Source organism: Solanum pennellii, chromosome 1, assembly GCF_001406875.1.
Source record: "Solanum pennellii chromosome 1, SPENNV200".
Taxonomy (NCBI): Eukaryota; Viridiplantae; Streptophyta; class Magnoliopsida; order Solanales; family Solanaceae; genus Solanum; species Solanum pennellii.
Genome location: NC_028637.1, coordinates 105,195,457 through 105,217,058, shown reverse-complemented (window position 1 = coordinate 105,217,058; position 21,602 = coordinate 105,195,457). Strand labels below are relative to the sequence as shown.

At 31.7% G+C, this 21,602-nt stretch overlaps 4 protein-coding genes across 5 annotated transcripts in view; 2 read left to right on the top strand and 2 right to left on the bottom strand.

Moving 5' to 3' along the window:
• Positions 1 to 3,606, bottom strand: part of LOC107016316 (probable zinc metallopeptidase EGY3, chloroplastic) — a 10,205-nt gene extending 6,599 nt beyond the window's left edge. Inside the window, exon 1 of the mRNA XM_027918737.1 lies at positions 2,937 to 3,606. Within this exon, the coding sequence (XP_027774538.1) occupies positions 2,937 to 3,385 (449 nt within the window). The 5' untranslated portion in view covers positions 3,386 to 3,606. The remainder of the gene's footprint in view (positions 1 to 2,936) is intronic.
• Positions 3,607 to 4,691: 1,085 nt separating this feature from the next.
• On the top strand, positions 4,692 to 8,727 carry LOC107014807 (protein SHORT HYPOCOTYL IN WHITE LIGHT 1). Of its 2 annotated transcripts, XM_015214912.2 has the most exons (5): positions 4,692 to 4,924; positions 5,014 to 5,241; positions 6,905 to 6,970; positions 7,847 to 8,040; positions 8,418 to 8,727. In XM_015214912.2, exons 1-4 carry the CDS (start codon positions 4,766 to 4,768, stop codon positions 7,994 to 7,996), a joined length of 603 nt encoding a protein of 200 aa, XP_015070398.1. In that variant the 5' UTR covers positions 4,692 to 4,765; the 3' UTR covers positions 7,997 to 8,040; positions 8,418 to 8,727. The 2 variants fall into 2 exon arrangements, with proteins under 2 accessions (XP_015070398.1, XP_015070391.1); XM_015214905.2 differs by having other exon boundaries at positions 7,847 to 8,727.
• A 4,066-nt stretch (positions 8,728 to 12,793) lies between these two features.
• On the top strand, positions 12,794 to 16,965 carry LOC107015515 (amino acid permease 6-like). The gene is made up of 7 exons (XM_015215827.2): positions 12,794 to 12,931; positions 13,474 to 13,698; positions 14,766 to 14,859; positions 14,940 to 15,154; positions 15,282 to 15,427; positions 15,520 to 15,747; positions 16,234 to 16,965. Exons 1-7 carry the CDS (start codon positions 12,844 to 12,846, stop codon positions 16,657 to 16,659), a joined length of 1,422 nt encoding a protein of 473 aa, XP_015071313.1. The 5' UTR covers positions 12,794 to 12,843; the 3' UTR covers positions 16,660 to 16,965.
• A 565-nt stretch (positions 16,966 to 17,530) lies between these two features.
• Positions 17,531 to 21,012, bottom strand: LOC107022739. Its single transcript, XM_015223363.2, has 4 exons — positions 20,712 to 21,012; positions 19,629 to 19,855; positions 19,032 to 19,139; positions 17,531 to 17,921 (listed from the first exon to the last, which is right to left on the bottom strand). The coding sequence occupies exons 1-4, from the start codon at positions 20,899 to 20,901 to the stop codon at positions 17,799 to 17,801; spliced, it is 648 nt and encodes a 215-aa protein (XP_015078849.1). The 5' UTR covers positions 20,902 to 21,012; the 3' UTR covers positions 17,531 to 17,798.
• Between the last annotated feature and the right edge of the window lie 590 nt (positions 21,013 to 21,602).

The window sequence follows — 21,602 nt, the reverse complement described above, 5'->3', positions numbered from 1 at the left end:
TGCTTCAGCATAACTTTCAGGATCCCTTTCAACTAAATAGACTTGAAAATTTGGTCCAAAGTCTCTTGGTTTGGCTGATCTTGCACTACGTCTTGGTTGACTTTCTTCCAAAGGTTCAACTATTTTTCTTTTAAGAGTAGATATAGAAGAACTTGTATTTTGTTCCAAAGACTCTTTTTTCTTAGGAAATATATGCTCAAAAAAGTTAGCATGCAACGATTCAATAATTGTGTGAGGGCTTGGAGTCTCAAGATTCAAAAATCTATAAGCCTTACTGGTTTGTGAATAACCAATAAATACACAATCTACTCCTCTATATCCAATCTTAGTCAATTGTTGATCTGGTAATCTAACATGAGCCAAACAACCCCATACTTTAAAATAATTTATATTTGGCTTTCGATTCTTCCAAAGTTCATATGGAGATGAATCATGTTTCTTGGAATGAATTCGATTCAAAATATGACATGCAGAAAATAAGGCTTCAGTCCACAAATTTTCAGTGATACCAGATCCATAAAGCATAGAGTTAACCATTTCAATGAGAGTTCTATTTTTTCTTTCTGCTACACCATTTTGTTGTGGTGTATAAGACATAGTCAATTGTTTCTCAATGCCTTCTTTTTCACAAAAATCAATAAAATTTGATTTTAAATATTCTCCACCTCTATCAGATCTAATTGATTTAATCTTCAAACTCAATTTATTTTCAACTTCTGCTTTATATGTTTTAAAAGTCTCAAATGCCTCATCTTTTGTTTTTAATGGAAAGACATATGTATACCTTGAGTAATCGTCAATGAAAGTGATAAAATATCTCTTTCCATGACGTGATAAACAATCCATCTCACAAATATCAGTGTGGATTAATTCCAAAAGTGTGGATATCCTTTCAACAGACTTAAAAGGTTTCTTTGTTATTTTACATTTACTACAAGTAATACACTTAGCAACATGATCCTTTCCACAGTCTTTAATTAATCCATTTTTCATCATAAGTTGAATGGATCTAAAATTCACATGACCAAGACGTTCATGCCATAAATCTAAAGACTCCACTATATAAGCAGAAATATTTTCATTTTCAATATTGAGTTTGAACATGCCATTTGTAGCATAACCTTTTCCAACAAACATGCCTTGTTTAGACAAAATAAATTTATCTGCCTCAAAAATCATTTTAAAACCATGCTTCGAAAGAAGCGTACCTGACACCAAGTTCTTTCGAATATCGGGAACATGCAATACGTCTATCAATGTGATCATCTTTCCGGAAGTGAATTTTAGTTCAACAGTTCCCTTTCCCACAACCTTAGCAGAGGATGAGTTTCCCATATGCAAAACTTTATCGCCCCCCACTAATTCATATGTCGTGAAAGAATTTCGATTACCTGATATATGACGAGTTGCACCAGTGTCTATCCACCATTCCACTTGATCTCCCGCTACAAATGCTTCTGTGACCATTGCCACCAGTTCATTTTTTGTATTGTTATTTGCCTTTTCTTTCTTCTTTTCAGCTTTAAGAATTTTACAATCACGTGCATAATGACCAATTTTATGACAATGATAACATTCAATCGACTTAGAATTAGAATTAGTACGCTTGAAATTTTTACTCTTCTTTGCCTTCAAAAATTTATTATTGGCAGGTTCCTTCTTGATCTTTTCTTCAACAACATGAGCTTTCATGATGGGCTCCCTCAAGATGTTATTGTCGCGGTATCGTGTCTCTTGTTCAATTTGCAAGTGTTGCAATAATTGTTCAAGAGTCAAATCTTCCTTCTTGTGTAAGAGTTTGCTTCTGTACTCTTTCCAAGATGGAGGAAGTTTTGAGACAATCGCACCAACATGAAAGTTTTCATCAAGAGCAATTCCAGTTATAACAATTTTATTAGCTATAAGTTGAAATTCTTGTACTTGTTCAGTGATTGACTTGTCATCAACCATTTTGAACTCCATATAATTTGAAACAAGAAATTTCTTTGAACTCGCCTCTTCTGCTAAATGAATAGCTTTAAGAGTATCCCAAATCTCCTTAGCAAATTTACACTTAATATAATATTGATCATAATATTTATTGGACATTCCTCCAAGAATATAATTCTTGCATAAGTAATCATCATCTTGCCATTTGGCAATTTGTTCTTTAATTAAAGTAGCCTCGTCCGTTGCTACCTCAGAACTAGGAGCCTCAGGACAAGGTTTCTCAAGAACATACGCTAACTTTAATCGTCTTAAAAAGAATTCCATCTTTCCACGCCATCTAGAAAAGTCTTTACCATCAAATATTTCAAAATTAGGATTAGGCAAAGATGGAACACTGTTCGTTATTGATGTGGATGCCATAGAGACAACTATCTTCAAATTGCTAGAACAAATGAACAAGAATGATAAAAATTATAAGGAATACAAAATAAAACTTGCTTGGCTTAGAGGCACGTTAATACGTTTCTTGAAGATAGTTGGAGTCTCTCCCACGAGCAATCGGAAGAATAAATAACAACTCTATCTTCGGGATTCAACTAAGCCACAAAACAAGTAGCATTCAAAAATGTTGCTCTTCTATTCTTGAATTGGTGATTTCACCTTTTGATCAATGTCTCACAAGTGTTTTCAAGGGAAAGTATTTTTGTTTGAATGCTTTTCTTTTTCAACCAAAAGAAACTCAATTTATAGGATAAAAAGTTTTGCAAGAAAAAGTTTTTTTTTTCTTTTTTTTTTTAATTAATAGAATTTATTAGGTTCATGAATTGGAAACAAAAAACTTATCTTTCCAAAAATCATAACGTAGAATTTAAAAAAAAAAAAAACTTCTTGCAAATGTTTATAACATAGTTTTAAAGTAAATGAATGTTACAACTCACATTCATGTATTTGTTAATTCAAAACAGATGAATTTGTTTCAAAATTAATTGAAACACTAACTCTTACATCTATCAGCTCTCTTTTTCTCAAGTTTAATAGCAGCCTCAATTGAGGGATTCCCCATAAACTTCTTGAATTCCTCATCTGTCTTCCAATCCATTTCTTGTTGTTTCTCCCTCTCTATCCTCTCAGACTCAGACTCATGCTGAGGACCACTCTCACTCTCTTGAATATGGGCATCATTCTTTGGAGAATCATTTTCTTCTGAAGCTACAGCCACAGAAGAAGAAGATGAGGGTTCATCTTCTTCGGCAGCTTTAACATAAAAATTCAATCTTTTTTTGTAAGGAACATAAAGATTCAATCTTTTTGGGTTGTACGAGGAAAACGGGAAGAGGGTATTTCGGCAAATTGGGTTCTTGGAAATTGAAGAAATAGGAGGTAAGTTATGGGGCCTCTTGTTTTTGAGGGACCAAGAAGAAGAAGATGAAGATGAAGTAGCAGAAAGAGTTGCCATGTGGATGCGATGAAAAATACTCTAAACTGAAATTGGGTTCTTGGAAATTGAAAAACATTATGGAATCCATTTAAGGAAGAGAAGATTTCGAGTGGAATGTGAAAGAGAGACGTCTAGAAAGTTGGAGAACAAGTACAGGTGCACTGTGTTCTACAGAAAGTGACAATGAAATTGAAATATTGAAACCCCACAGTTATATTTTTGGATAATCAGAAAATTTTGTGGTGTAGTGAGATTGGGTTACATATTGTTCTTGATATAATATAAGTCCAAACAAATTTGAGCTCAGTCACATCAACATTCGGATATACTGAAGGCAAAAGATAGTTTTGGACCAAATTATTATGATAACCAAAATTATTAACCAAAGATAGTTTTGTTCATATATTTCATAACCAAACTATTAACTGAACATATTTTATTCAATTTTGCTTAAATAGGGATCCTAATATTGTCACACCTTTTTTTCGTGGGAGAGGTAGTGATATCCTCCTCCTTTATTCTTCTCCTTAATTCGTAATGTCTTATGGATAGCAAAATCAAGTCCAAGCTTGATTCAGCTTTTTCAGGTTTAGGTTGGTTATTGACTCGATTTTTTATTAGCTCAATTTTGTTTTAATTTATTAATCTAGTTAATATTTAATTCACATTTATTTTTGAAAAATTTTATTACAATATTTTTATTATTATTTTAGATATTATATATAGTTATAATAAAAGAAATAAATAGTTTATTAGGTATTAAAAATTTATAAAATAATAAATATAGAACTATTAAAACTTAGTAAAAATTAAACGGGTTGGATTATGAATTTATGACCAGTTTCTAACCCATTTTTATCGGGCCATTTTAGCACAAACAAATTTAGATTGAATTGGGTTTTGAATCATTTATTATCTCGACCCATTTTAATCCGTGCATATTTGACCCAACCCCAATTGCCATCCCTATACATTGTATACACATATTTTCTTTTGTAAGTGTATATTCTGTCCGTCCACTTTTATTTATCATGTTACGATTTTGAAAAGTCAATTTGACTAATTTTCAAAGTTAAATTAGATTACATTAATTTGATATTTTGCACAAAAAATTTAAACATTCAACAACTATATAAAAATTACTATAAATTGCAAATATAATACATATTAATATAATGAAAAAATATATTTTAGAATATTAGTCATAATTGATTCTATAAATAAAAAACATGATAAATAATACGGACAAATGATACGGAGTACCATCTTTTACTGTATCTGGTAAGACCATTAAAAATGAAAATAGATTTTATTTAAAAAAAAAGAAAAAGAAAAGGTGGCAGCAGAGTGATCTTGTGTTTTTTTAGATGCTCTAGCATTGAACTGCTACGCATTTTGATGGAGTCCACCACTAAATCTCTTCACTTTACCCTCTACAAATTTTACCACTCCAACTACACAAGCCCTCTTCCCCAATTCAATCATCTTCATTTCAAATTCCGCCCCATCTCCACTTTTCGCCTTCAAGCTTCGAGACGCATTTCCAATTTTCCTCAGGTAAAAATATTCCTTCCTTGCTATAAGTTTTTTAAAATTTAAATTGATGTTATTAATGCTTATTTCGGACTTGGATTTGATTTTCTTAGGATGGTGATGATTTGATCGGCGATTCTCGAAATTGGAGCCGTCATCGAGGCTCAGGCAACATAGTAACCGGAGATCATGATGAAGATGAAGACGATGAAGACGAAGAAGAGGAAGATCGAAGTTTGGATCTACTCGTTAAATTTATACAGAACGTTTTCAAGAAGCTCTCTCGAAAAGCTAGAAAAGCTGTTCGCTCCGTTTTGCCTGATTCAATTTCTAGTCAATTGGTATTCTTCTGTTTAAATCTCATTATATAACGGTTTAGTTTAGCAAAATCAAGTGTTTTTTTATTAATAGAATGATAACTCTGTTATTGAAATTGACCTCATTCATATATATAAATCAACCAACTATGTTTCTGGCTTAAAATTATTCTGGGTCGACTATAGACATTTAAGTTCGAATTGTTGAGATATATCATATTTCCTTTAGCATATCCAAACGGTATGAACCTTGTTTTGTTGCAAAGAAGGAAAACTAATGGATTACATGTGCTTGCTTGGACCTGTGACATTGGGAGGGGAAATAATAAAGGAAAACAAAGACATAGCAGCAAGATGATTACCTACTTCACTAATCATGTCTGGTGTTTAAAGTATCTGTGAGCCTTTCTTTCCCCCCGGTGAAGGATGATTTGATTCGATAACTTGTAATCAAAGTTACTTTCTTTTTAGTCCACCTACACTGAAATTATAGGTTTTTTTTTTATTTTCTTTCTTGGATGTAATGATTTCCATTCTCCACTATGGATAGGACTTGTTTTTCCTTTCATTAAAAATCTTGATAACATCAAGGATAAGACAACAATCATGCTTACAAATGTTACACCTATACCCGAGGAAGTTTAGCCTGTGAAGACCGATGCATCTTTAAAGGCATATCATTAAAAATGGCAGCAAAAGGGTACTACATGTTCTATGGATCTTAATGACTCAAAAGATGTAAGATCTCAGGGATTCTGCTTGGAATTCACATCACATAGAGTGCCGTTGTGAATCCATTTGGAATAAAACCCAAGACTCGTATGATCAACTGTAACTAACATGAAAAGGCCTCCTTTTACTATGTTCAGAATTACAATGTTAACTCTTCTTTTTAGCCTGATCAATGCTCAAAGTGTGAATGCCTGCTCTTTTGAGGAAGTTCCGATAATATAATTGTAGTTTCGATAATATAAGGAAGTTGTCTTGATTATTGTTGGAGACCGATACCATTATTCTTTTGTTTTTTTAGTGATTTCTCTGTTGTACTTTTGGTTCTCATTTATGTGGATCCCAGTTTCTATATGTTATCTAAGTATAACTCAGTAGGTAGTAGACCACCTGTTTTTGTACCGTGGATCACATAGATAGCCATATCCCTCTCCATTGAAGACAAGATGATTAGCTCTCAGTAGATTAGAATTGACGAGCAAGAAAATGAGGGAACATTGCTTCAGAATTAAAAAAAAAAAGATTATAATAGAGAACTTTGAACTTCTCTTGATGAAAATGGATGAAGTGGAATGAGCACCCCTACATGTTTAGCTAACATATCCTGCAACATTGACTCCCCCAGTCAGACAGTCTCTATGTGAGGAGTTTTACATTCCTTATTTAATAATTCGTTATGCAAGCTCACCAGGCAATTTTTTCATTTTAAATATTCATTCTCAGCTCAAGAGTTTATTAGTCTCTCAATTTGAACTGAAGAATCTATTAGCTTCTTATTCATGGATTTTTGTTTTTATATTCCCATTTTGCAATGTTTGAGAGAGTTAACCCCAAGCTTCGTTCTCTATTCTGATTTCCCAATGAGTATTTTGACCTTTGTATGACTATCTAGAGTTGCACATGTGGTTCCCACATTGGCTGGTTTTTAAGTTAGTAACATGAGTTTTACTGGATGTAGGTGTCATTTTCTGTAAACGGAGTTATAATTTTGACATTTTTGTGGCTATCAAAGGCAGTTCTTGAGGTAAGTCTTTCACTTATTTTCTGTGATAAGGTGATATGTAGTACTTTACTACTTAATGTACTTACTATTCTAATCTGTCCGTTTCTGAGACACGTTTGTGGACATGTCAGACTTCAATTAATGCATTGAGCTCTTCTAAATTTTGAATGATTCAGCTTTTTTACTCTTTCAAGTTGAATGAATCTTGTGCTCGCTGCATTATACATACTTCCTCCGTCCCAATTTATGTGATACTCTTTCCTTTTCTTAAGTCCCAAAAAGAATGACATCTTTCTATTTTTAGTAACAATTTGATTTTAAACTTCACCTTTTATCCTTAATGAAATAATTTACGGCCAAAGAAAGTTCTCAAAACTTGTTTTAGACCACAAATTTCAAAAGTCATTTTTCCTTAAACTTCATGCCCATACCCAGTCAAGCATGTTTTGCATAAATTGGGACGGAGGGAGTATATGGTTTTGTACCAGCAGCAGACAGATTATGAGAAAAGATTTAACTTATATGTACTGCCAATAGCATCATAATACGGTTTAGAAGACTCAAATTGTATTGCTTATTATAACATAAAATCTTGGGCTCATTATTGTGTCTATCGTCCGAGGAATGCTTTAAACCCAAAATTTGTGTTACTTCATCTTATCCTCGGCAGCATGAGAAAATTTTTAATTGTTAGACCTATTTGTCGTTACTACTCAGTTTTCACTTCAACATTTTCTGCAGTGTAGATCCCTGTCTTTGTTGATTGATCAATTATACAGTTCTCTCTGTTAGTTGAGTCTGTTTAGCAATTAGTATGAAATGAGTGTGCCCCATCCCATCCTGGATTACTCCTCTTAGCATTTAACAATCCCTTACTATGGTCTTTATGGTTTCCAGGTATTTTGCACCCTTGGGAGTGTACTTTTTGCTAGTATCTTACTTATTCGAGGAGTATGGACAGGCATATCATACTTACAAAATAATGGCAACCTTAGAACAGATGATGATGATGGTCGTGCATGGAGTGGAATGCAACCTACAAGTTAACTGGGTGGACAATGAGATCCCATAGTATTATTCCTGCATAACTGGTAAGTATTGTCATGGAGATAACATCAAGTTGAGGAACTACAATGTCCAATGATGGCTACTCTGATTTTATTGGAAAAGAAATTTCCTGATACAATAATTGGGTTAAGGCCATTTGAATGAAATCCCACAAGGTCAAAGCTGGATCATTTGTCCTGTTTTAGGTCTGTGTTTGTAACTAGGACGTCAACTTTACTTGACAAAATTTAAACATGGAGCACCAAACCAGAGAAATGTAGCATACTTGTTTACTTGGTCATCATACACTTATGATGTGCCCATAAGGACTTTGATCACGTCCAGTAAACACTAGCACTAGCACTAGCACTAGCACTGCTTGCCATGTTATGTTTTAGATATATTTTTGGTCAACTTGCAGAAAGCAGAGGAACATCGAGGCTGTTACCACAATTGACAATGAGATGGCCTTGCTGGTTCCGACTCCATCAGTGTCGATTGATTCTACCGAAAACATTCACATCCAAATCTACTCCTCCATTGATGCATATATCAACAATTCTCAATGTTACCTGTGCCCTCTCCTAGTATTTGTCAGCCAAATGCTAATTATTGTGTTTATATACGCTAATTATTGAAACTTTTTCAAAGGGCAAAGGAATTGAATGTGTATTCAGGTAATTTTTCCAATTAAAGAAAAATAAGAAGGAAAAATGTCTTTTACTCCTAAATAATTACTGATTTTAGCGATACTTTTTATTTATTACCATTTATAGCAATTACTATGTTACATCTGCAATATGTATTAAAACTGAATTATGTATGCAATATATATGTATTACAACTGTTTTTAAAAATATATTACGCTTGTTTGGTAAGAAGTTGACACATTGTATTATAAGTATTATAAGTGTATTAAAATGTGTGATAAATGTATTAATATAACTTGTATTATATTATATGTGAATAATAATTATTTTTTGTAATATGAAATAAAATTGTATTACAAATATATTAAAAATGAAAAAAAATGTTACTGTTATAATGGTAAATATTTTTTATTTGTAAGTTGTAAGAATTGGATCAATATTGGTCCAAGGCCCACAGCCCGTTTCGATCTGGCCTAACTCGAGCTATAAGGCCGAAGGTTGCATCCTTTTTTTGATGGGCCAATGGGCTTAAATAGAAGTTATTAGGACCAAAAGATAATGGAGGTTGTTAAATCAGAAAAAAGAGAGGATTTTTTTTAAATTTTTTTTTGTGAAATAAAGACAAAACTATACAATTACTAATATAACTTACAACAACACTAATTAATATAATAATAAGATTTTAATTAAGGGTTCGTTTGGATGTGCGGTAGACGATGAGAATATGAATAATATTCTTTAATGGAAATTATGTATAAATATTTCTCATGATATTTAGGAGAACTCGTTTAATGCAATTAACATAAGAAAAAACATTATATTAATTTGATAATAGGAAAATTGCCTTCCGAAATGAGATTTAAGTTTTAAAACCAAAAGCAATTTCCAATATTACCCTAAATTTAAGCTTCATTTTGAGAGAGTGTTGTACAAGTTAAGTTAAAAGTACTTTTCAACATTAGACTATACAATTAAAATAAGTTACTGTTTATGCCGAAAGCAGTAAATAACAAATAGACAGCGCTATCTAAGGGACATGTCCTTGATCAACTCTAACGAAATAAGATGGAAACAAGATTATCAGGTTATAACAATATTTCATTTTAACGATCAAATTCTCAATATTAATTTTTCATATTATAATTATTTTCTCTATAACATTCACCGATAATATCAAAAAATGTCTAAATAAACAATACTGTTATAAAGAGGTGAATACACTATCTTTAAAGTGCATGGCAGGATTTTATGCTGTTTCTTATCCTTTAATTTTTCTTTCACATCATATTATTGCCTTTTTAAACGAATTTATAAGTTATAACTACATAAGAATATATTAATCGGTTCTTTTCTAATTGGAAATATTCTAAATTAAAACTACATGCGCAGGTCACTTTTATATTTTTAAAAAATAAAGAACATATATAGAAAAGATAATTACAAAAAAATAAATCAAAGTGAGCTTCTTTGTTGTTTCCCCTTCACTTGTGCTGTAATTTATTACTTTGAAATAAAGTTTAAATTTAGAGATGCAAATTTGTCGGTGGATATGATTCTAATTAAGACACATTGCTTGTGTTTTAAGGTATGTATGCTTTAGACTTAATTTCTCTTATTTGCACCATTTAAGGAGACATCCCTAACATGAAGGAAATATTGGATAAAAAAAAAAAAAGAAGTCTCTACGAACGATTAATGAAGTATGAGTTACTTTTAATGTTATATAGAATGTTAAAAAACATTCTCTCGCTTCGAGAAATCAAAATACGAGGTTTGAATATTTTTTTCTGACTCATTTCTAAATTCGATAGATATTGATTGTATCATACTATTATAGTTCATAATAAATTAATATTTGTCATTCTCTTCGTTCATTTTGACTTGTTTATATTGAATTTTATATGTTCATTAAAAAGTAATAATTGATATGAGTATTTTATTATAATACTTATATCAATTGGTGTTTAGTATTACTCAAAAATGATTTGGGAAATAAGAAATTAATATTAAGACTAAAACACGAAAGAATAGTAATTATTTTTGTTGATATGTTAAAAATGACAACTAAGTAAAAATCTATTTTTTGAAATAGTATACAACTAAAAAGTGAACGGAGGGACTATTAGGTCTTTGAACTATGATTTGAGAATAAGTTATTGATGATACAAATAAAATATAAAAAAAATAATCATCTTTATTTTTTTTACATATTAAAAGTTGAACAAGTAAAAGTGAACAGAAAGATTGCTTTATTTTTGCCTTTGCGCATGTAGTGTAGTTACTTTAAATAAATTAACACAATCTAGTTATAATATATAATATATATAATCCCCACAAGTAATTATAGATTCTAATTATCAATAAGTTTTATAACAATAAATTATAGAGTAGCATCCATGAGTAAATGATTCTATTCTTGAATTTGTTAATTAAAACAGTGGCAAAGCATCTTAATTTAGACCAAGAACTTTGGTTAGTGCTTAATCCGCGTTTTGGATGGTTCTTAATAATCTTTAAATTTTTGACCGTTGTCCTTGTATATCAGGATAAATAGTCAAATAATATATAAATAAATACTATATATTATTTTGATTTTTGAAGAGCAATATTTTAAGGGCTATATTTACACTAATTCTAAAAATAGCTGAATATATCAATGATTTCTTAAAAATTTATTTATAGTTTATTTGATCAAACTTGTAAAATCAATTTATTTTGAAAAGTATGTTTCAAAAATATATTTATTTAACCAAATTAAAAAAAAACTTTTGGAGTCCTAAAATCTGATCAAACACCTCACTTTTTAAAAATAAACCTTTTGTAGAAAAAATAAAAACTTTTAGTCTCCGAAAAAAGTTTTTTAGATACTTTGAACTCTTTTAATTATATAATCAAACACATGATAAAATAATTTACTAGACATTTCCAAACTCATTTATGATTTTCTTATACAGAATCATTTATTAGGTAGATAAAACAAATAAAGTATATCTCCTCATTTAACTATACACGTCAGTCACCGTAAATCAGCCCCTGTTCAATTATCATTAGACTATTTCACAAACATTTTTTTTTTGAAAAAGGCCTAAAATATTCGTAACTATGTAAATTGATATAAAATTACCTTTATTTTATCTTTTGGATCTAAAATATCCTTACATATACCTTTTGACTCTATTATGTCTTCATCTTTAACTGACTAAATCATAAGTTCAATTAGCAAATTCATTAATAATCTGTCATTAAACTATTAACTAATTTAACAATTAATTAAAACCTTTTAACCAAACCAAAACATATGATGATCTCCTCTTCTCCTCATAATTTACAACATTGTGTATAGAAAAACTTGAAGAGAAAAAAAAAATAATACTCACGTCATAATTCCAATTTATTACATCACTACAAAATGTAATCATTTATTACTCTATCGGTGGTAACTTTCGCATCTTAAAATTCAAATAAATTCATCTTTGACTATAAATTTTAGTATATATTTTTTCAATTACTACTCCTTTCATCTCATATCGTTTGTCATTAGTTCTATTTTTAGAGTTAAATTATAAAAATTTTGACTAACGTTTTAAGATAAATTTTTTCGTCATATTAATATGTAAAAAATTGTAATTTATACTATTTTTCATTTAGTTTTAGAATATCTAATTTTTTGATTTAAAATATCAAATTAAGGTGATCCAATTTACCTTTAAAAATTAGTTAAATTGACTTTCGATAAGCACAAAATGACAAATAATTCTGAACAGAGAGAGTATCAATTTTATGACTTAAAATACTTCAAAATTTTATAGTAAAGCTTGAAGGGAAAAATATAATACTCACCGTCATAATTCCAATTTATTACATCACTACAAAATATAATCATTTATTACTCCATCTTTCAATAAATTTATCTTTGACTATAAATTTTAGTATATATCTTTTCATTTATTAATTCTATAACTTAAAATACTTCAGAGTTTGTGAAGATTTAATATCCAAATTAAGATAAAATGTTTGACTTTTAAAAAAATTCAAATTATATCACATAAATTAAGACGGATCAAACGGGATAGAATATTTTTAGTGTATGAGTTGTCAGTCCAGTACTCTCTCTCTATAAATATATAGCTATTGTCTTTGTCCACTTATCAAATTTTCTACTACTTAGCATTAAAAGAAAAAAAAAGAGAGTAGAAAATGGAGGGGAGTTTTAATGTCTCTATGGGTAGTGGAGCCATTGATGATTCTTCCAAGTTTGATGATGATGGACGACCCAAAAGAACTGGTTTGTATATATATATACACAATTTTATTTTTATTTTTTCACAAAATTAATATTTTTTGTATAACTATATCTCTATTCTTGGAATTTCTAAAGTCATTTTTTTTTATTTTTCTACATGCATTCATGAAAAATTCCCTTATAAGGGGAATCTTCAATCACATAAAAGAGGAAAAAAGGATTAGGGATTTTTTTTTTAAAAAAAATAACTAAAAGGGTGTAGGTGAGGATTGTTTGAAAAAATAAGAGAAGAAAAATACAAAGAAATATGTATAGTGTATGTGAATTCTTTCTCATCTGTCTAAACCTTGTTGATTAGTAGCGTTAAATCGATTTGCATACATACAAGTTGATCCAGATATCACATGATTATGTTTTTCTAAAAATAGAAAAGAATTTGACTATGTGAATTCTTCTCATCTGATATTACAATTATTGGATACTTATGGTTGGTGGTTATAACATGTAGTGGATTACGGTGCATGTATACAAGTTGATCTGGACATCATCGTTATTGTTATGATTTTAATTTTTGAAATTTGTAGGAACGGTGTTGACTACAAGTGCTCATATAATAACAGCAGTGATAGGTTCAGGAGTGTTATCTTTGGCATGGGCTACAGCCCAATTGGGATGGATAGCAGGACCAGTTGCTCTCATTGCTTTCTCAGCCATAACATGGTTTGCTTCTATCCTCCTTGCCGATTGCTATCGCGCCCCCGATGGCTCTCGTAGCTACACCTATATGGATGCTGTTCGAGCCCATCTAGGTACGCATATATATACTGACAGTATAAATTAATCAGGATGGTTTGTATTGTTTTCATTTCCAACACATCATAAATCTTATATTTGAAAGTATTTTAATTTTTGCGTGTGTTGATGTGTTACATTTAAGTTTGAGATGCACATTTCTCGAGGTAAATTTTTTTTAACTTATATGTGGATATACATTTTCGAGTTGAACTGTTTGTGATTCATGTAAAATATTCATTGATTATTATTTGTTTGAGTTTAAACATCAATGGTTTGATCTTATTTAAGTTAGATTTGTAACGGTTTGACAATATATTTGTAGGTCAAGTTGAATTGATTGTAGTCAATGGTACAATGTCACGTGGTCATATTTGCACAAAATCTAATAATTTGAAGTGTTTAAAGAGAAAAGTGGATTTATAAAGACTTCACAAGCAAGATATGATAAAATAAGTGGTGTGTTCTTTAAATGAAGTGGATTTTGTAAAGTCATATCATTAGAGTGAAAGTAGGAATCGTAGTTTATTAAAAATAATTTTTCCTATCACACAAAAATTAAGATAACATTAGTATATAAATATTTTATTCTTTTCATATTCCGTTCGTCGAACCACACCGAATATATTATTGCGGTTGAACTGATTCGTGTGAAAACATGTAATTCAGTTCACACCTTGGAGGGTAATTTAAGAATATATAGCTGTGTACCATTGTCAATTTCCCAGGAGGAGAAGGGAGTTGTTGGTTGTGAATCATTAATGACTATTCAATATTCTTTACATAAAAGCCAAACCTTTTTTTTTTGTTTTTGTTGGAACATTTCATTAATGATTTACTTACCTTCTTTCATTATCTTTCCCTCTTTATTTTGCCACCTCAACTCTCTTAAGTTTTGACGGTTTCAATTTATGTGATAAAATTTTGAATTAACATGAAAAAATAAGCGTGAATGAGGAACTAATTTTTTTGAAATTTATATTTTTAAACGTATCATAATATTTACGCGGTTCTTGGGTTTAATATGTCATGTAAGTGAACTACTTCCAAATATAAAATTTTAATATATTTTGTATGAATGCAGGAGGAAGGAAAGTCCAGCTTTGTGGATTAGCTCAATATAGTAACCTTTTTGGTGTTACCATTGGATATGCAATCACCACATCCATAAGCATGGTGTAAGATATTTGATTTGTGTATTACATTTTTTTGTTTAATCCTAATTCCTAATGATTAATTCTGTATGTTTATTTATCAGGGCAATTAAAAGATCTAACTGCTTTCATAGGAAAGGTCATGATGCTGATTGTCATGAGTCAAACAATCCCTTCATAATTATATTTGGGGTTATACAAATCCTTCTATCCCAAATCCCAAATTTTCACAAGCTTTCATTCCTTTCCATCATTGCTGCTGCCATGTCCTTTGCTTATTCTTTCATTGGACTTGGTCTCTCCATTGCCAAGATTGCAAGTTAGTTTACTATTTTCCACTTACCTTTTTAGTGTGTTTGTTACGAAATCGAAAATGTTTTCGATTATACCATACACATGTTTTTTTTCTTCTTTTACCTAATGGTTTTGTAATTTGATGTGGAAAGAGGATGGAGTAAGTGCAAATACAAGCTTAACAGGGACAATAGTTGGAAAAGATGTATCAAGCAGAGGCAAAATGTGGAACACCTTCTCTGCTCTTGGAGATGTTGCCTTTGCCTATGCTTTCTCTCTTGTTCTTATTGAAATTCAGGCAAAACCACCTTTCTTTTACTAACTTCAGTTTGTTAAACTTTTCAACTACACTTATAACTTAACATGTTTTTGGCAACTCAACTTTAACAGGACACTTTGAAATCCCATCCACCAGAAAATAAGTCCATGAAGAAAGCTACATTCACTGGTATCTCTGTGTCAACAATATTTTACTCACTCTGTGGACTTCTAGGGTATGCTGCATTTGGAAACAAAGCACCTGGAAACTTTCTAACAGGATTTGGATTCTATGAACCTTTCTGGCTTATTGATTTCGCTAATGTATGCATCGTGATTCATCTCATTGGAGCTTACCAGGTAACATCAAACATCACAAACACGTTCCCTAGTAGGTTTTTATTTTTTGATGACCGTAGTGTCCAGACCACCTTTTGCTGGCCTCGACTAATTCCATAGTGATACCTATCACTTCCTACTAGAAACACACATAGTGTTTCTGTCTCCACTGGAATTTAAACCGAGACCTCATGGCTCTCAATCAGTTCACTGACTACTAGGCCACACTCCTTTGGATGCCTGTTCCTAGTAGTTTCTTGTCCAATAATGGCGGGTATCTGGAGTAGCTTATCAACACAACGACTATTCCACGGGCACCTTTCACCTCAAAGTACAACCACCAAGTAATTCTATCTACTATGGCTTAGGCTAATGTTCTGTCATAGTCTTCATCCAACTTCATTGGCTACCAGGTCATAACCTTGGGTGCACACATCTAGTGTTTCACATAACAGATCAATTTTATAAATCTCAATGGCAAAGTTCAGTTTGATAATATGTTTGCAGGTGTTCTGTCAACCTATATTTGGATTTGTAGAGGGTTGGAGCAGACAGAAATGGCCAGAAAGTAAATTCATAACAAAAGAATACATGATTAACCTTTCACACTTGGGGTTGTTCAAGTTCAATTTTTACAGGCTGGTGTGGAGAACTTTATATGTGGTATTCACAACCATATTAGCCATGTTATTCCCATTCTTCAACGATTTCGTCGGTCTCATTGGAGCAGCCTCATTTTGGCCACTCACTGTCTATTTCCCTATTCAGATGTACATAGCACAAGCCAAGATACCTAAATATTCATTTACCTGGATTTGGTTGAATATATTGAGTTTTGTGTGCCTGATTATCTCACTTCTTGCTGCTGCTGGATCTGTTAGAGGCCTTATAAAATCTATCCAGGAATTCGAGCCCTTCCAATCTCGGTCTTGAGGTTCCTGTGGCTAATGTGTAGAGAATAAGAAAGGAAGACAAGCACCTCTCCTAAAGCCCCCTTCACCCTCCAACTTTCCTTTTCTTTTAGTGATGACATACAGAATGGTTTGCCTTCACTAATCTAAGGCATACATATTTCATTATCATGTATTGTAAGACTAATTTCCTAGATTTGGTGTTGCAAAATTGCTATAGGCATAAACTTTTACAATCTTTAAGACTCATTTCCTAGATTTCGTGTTGCAGAATTTCTGTAGTTTTCATACAATTACTACTAATCAAAAAAAAAGTTGCTATAGGTTTCATTTAAATCTAATGATATGAAGTTCATGCTTTATTGCACAGGTACAATTATGTATGTATAGGTATGATAATGATATATTAAACTACTTTACTCTTGGTCCTATTTGAGAGAAGTATCATTAAAGGATTCATATGAACACCTTGAATTGACTTAAGATTTTCTAAACTAAAATATCATTTGGATGCTCATTTGAAGTACTTCTCTATCATTTGCTAGAAGGATTTGAAATCTATTAAACAGTAAAGTTGACATTAATACTACAATTGTGACATTACGAGTTCAAGTTCCATCTAGTACATAGAATCACTAACATCATTGAAGCATATTGGATGAAAAAGGCAACATAAGCAGCTGGACCACTGGTTGTGCAAACAATCCAGAGCTCAAAGTTGCTAGAGATGTATCACAATTCACAAGTTGTAATGTCACTCCTTTTTCTAAAATGGATCAGCTTGAAACTAACAATATTTAATGTCACATTCTGATGAGACTTATTTCAAGATCTAACTCTGGGAGGGGGGAGAAAAACACCAACTGAGACTCTCACATAATAAGATGCTTGACTTCTAAAGAATTTCTGGGGACTTCCCATCGAAGGGATTAGGATCAATATAAAGAATATACAGTATAGGTTACAGAATGGGAAATCTTATCTCTTGCACATTTTTACAAATTTTACAGTCATAGAAATAAGATTTCTCAGTCAACATAAGTATCTTCTAGCTATCATGGCAATGTCAAACTAGAAAATAACAAGGAAAATATATTCAGGATAAGCAATAGAAACCTTTAAGACATTTGAACAGTATAACTTCATGAAATAAGCCGCAACTCAATTTAGACGTGGAGCTGTCTGTGATATCCTCTCTTCTTCGAGTAGCACATAAGGGTCAACATATGGTGGTGGATCTGTCGATCTGTTGGTCGCGTAATGCACAAAAGAAGGTCCAAAATACTGCCAAGAGAGAAGAAAACAATCAAAGGTGAATTAAGAACATGAATTAACTAGCGACTAGTATCATACATCCAAAAAAACATATGAAACACGTGAATTACTGGGCTAATACTACCACCACAACAAATAACACCTGAGGTATATTAAACTTGTCACATGTTTTATTGGAAATGTTTTACTCATCTTAGCTTTTTCTCTACTTCCCTGGAGGTCCATATTATGATCATTTGCCATCCAAATTCAATAAACAGAGACTCTTATACAGCTTAACATTGCATTCAATGAGAACAATTTGTTAAAATTGGTTTTGCCACATTTTGCTGGATCTTTAATTGTTATACTAAGAACAATCAAAATAACTCAATGCAGTTATGGTCTCTTTCACACACCATTAGATAAGTCATGATAGTTGCAATCTTTTTATTTTCTTATCTGATGTGGTAACCCTGTCCACTGGACTCCCCTTACTCAGGCGCCCAACCATAGCCATTTCCCACTTATCTCTGTAGTGACTCAACCCTCCAAACATAAGGTTGCAGATCGAAGGATATTTGTTTTATGAAGTAAATATTGATGGCATCAAGTAGATGCAGAAGTTACAACAGAAAGTACAACAGAAAAAAAACTGAGTTAACTCTAATACATGGGAGGATTTTCTAGGATCAGGGAGCTAACAAAGTTCAAAAAATTGTCATGAGAATCTAAGGAGACATATTGTGCCAGTTAAACAGATACATTAGGGTGCTAACGAAGTTCAAAAAATTGTCATGAAAAACCAAGGACAAAGGGTCTTTACCACTAGGCTAGCTATCCCTCGTAACATGATGGCTACAGCAAGAAGCAGATAACACCAGTAATTTCCTAATTTCAACATTTAATTGAACATAAGATTTAAGCTGCAAGTTCGTAAAAGATGGATACAACCTTTTCCTCCAAAAATCTTGGAAGCTCAATATCATGTGAACTATACATGGCTGTGCTTAAAGAAAGGTTCTTTTTCCTTTGTTGGGTTTATGGAGAAGTCATTCCAGAACAAAGACAAGAAGTTCAACAAACTTACTTAAGCAAGAAGGTAAAATGAACAAATTAACTAATTAGAAAATCACTTACCAGGTATAAAGCCAAGAAAGCTGCAATAGTTACAAGGATCAACGGCCAAAACGCCAAAAAGAATGTTCCACCAAGAGTAAGCAAAATTTTTGCCCGTGGAATCAAACCCTGCAAATATATCGCATAAAGACGTATGCTTATTAGTTACAAACCCATATAGTGTCGATATAAATTATGTGAAACCAAAAAATATGTAAAATAATATAGCCAATGACTCTTTGAAATCTTTCATAAGATTTCTGTTTGAACAGTTATTTACACAACTGGACTCCTGTCCTAAAATAGAAAAGTCCTACTTTACCTTCAGTAAGTAACACTTCTCAGTCCACTCCTACTCCATTAAAGAGCAAGTTATACTTCTCAATATACCTTTGTCTCTATTTTATTATTCAAAACACAAAGTCAAGAAATGGTAACAACTAATATAATTATTTGTTTCTTTTAAAAACCGTGCCAAGTCAAAATGGGAAGATAAATTTAAGGTGGACAGAGAGACTCATAACGTATCAGGTCAAGAACCAATTGCACGATTTTATTCTTGTACCTGAACATTTAGAACCAAAATCCAAATAATGTATAAGGAGGAAACCTGCCCACCTCAAGGCCTTCACTATTCAGTGCCATAGACTGTTCCCTTTGATTAGTCAAATTTCTTCCAGAATCTGTTGACAGTGCATTTCTGCGATAGAAGCCTCCATCTTCTTCCCTAGATTTTGTCTCCTCGTCTTCTTTGATGTTTGTGTTTGTCTCCTCAAGCAATGAAGTTGGATTCATGCCACGTCTTCTCAACTCTTTCATAAACAATGACTCTGGTGGTTCTTCACCTGTGAGAACCAACATTGGATTTGAGCTCTATACAAAAAGAAGAGTATATTCAAGTAAAATCCACAAGAACTCTAAGACGGTGTGAAATTGAAAGCTTCCAGATAGTTCGAGCGATTGGCCTATGGTCATGACGCAAGTCAATCCAGTCATTCAACCGTCACCAGTCACATTCAGAAGTATTGTGTAATGAAAAGCCAGAGTTGCTGGAACTTCAAAGATACATTCTTCAAGGGATTTAAGCTTCAGCTATATATGTACTTGGCAGCAGAAGCTAAATTTCTCAATCACTAAGGAATTTACTAATGAAGGATAGCCCACCAGATAGCCAGTCCAGTACCTGAAATACTTCAAATACTAATCCTTTTTCTTGATTATCACAGACTGTACGTGCAATCGATTGAACCTCGTCGAGGGTCACCTCTCCTTCCTCAATCAAGTAACTGATATTCATTTTTAACTAATCAGAACTTGCTACCAATAATTCAACCTTTCTCATTCACAAAGCCAGGTGCTTAACTATCACTTAGAGAACTTAATAAGTTTTCCCTCTAGCATGCTGACAGAGCTAGTTTGATGGAAAAACATACTGTTTATACTTTGTTAAAATCATCTTTTTTAATGTTTATATGGTAGAATCCCTTCACTTTTGTGTGTTTTACTTTTTTATATTCTCATCCACATATTGAAAATCTTGACTGCCACTGAGTGATGCAACAGGTAACTAACATACACCATCTCCAAGAATGAACCAAGAAAATTGGAATTCAAACAGCAAAAACATGCTAGAGATGAAATTAAATATAATAACAACAAAAAAAAAACTAACTTATTGAAAAAAGTATAATAAAAGATTACCATTACTCTGATTTTCGTTGTCTTGAATTCTACAACTAACCCTAAACTTTGTATCAACAAATGTCTTCAAGATTGGATTTTTCCTTTGATATCTCACACCCAAAATCCTTCTTTGGACTATAGTGGAAAAACGACTAGAATTAGATTGAGAAAATGAGAATGGAGACTTCAATAACTGTAAAGATGCCATTTTTCAATGATCAAATTTGCTAAAATTCAAGAAGCTTCATTTAGTTAAACGGCGGCAGTATTACTGTTTCTCACTCCACCGGTGTACCTTACAATTTTTTGCCAATGATTTGGCAAATTTGTAGCCATAAATATTCAGCGAGCATCGATCATGTGTGTCGCTGTCCAACATATTTACTTACGCTAGCACCTAGCCAACCAATCACTTTTTTTTTCCTACAAAAATAATATTTGGCCTATTTTCTCATATTCATTTTTGTCCATTTTAGTTGATTCAGAAAGAATGTTTTTTTCCTTAATTGATATTTAAAAATTTTATATTTAAAATTAATAAGTAAAATGAAGCTATATATATATATATATTAAAATAGTGAACGAGTAAAAGTGAACGAAGGCTTAGATTTCAAATGAATCAAATAGTTTGCTTTAGTAGCTGCAAATTGAGAAGGAATAATAATTATAATAGTTTTAACAATCACAATCATAATTCATATATTTATTTTCCTAAAAAGATTGAATTTACAAATCTATTTTTAGAGAATTATATTCTGAAGTGGCTTTTGGGTTTGTCTAGAAGATTAATTAGAGCCGTCAATAATCAACGATAACAATTTGATTGATTCTTGCACGATTAACATATAATTGAATATTTGAACTTATTATCTATATTCAAAAGTTTTTCGTTTTGAGCTGAGACTGGTT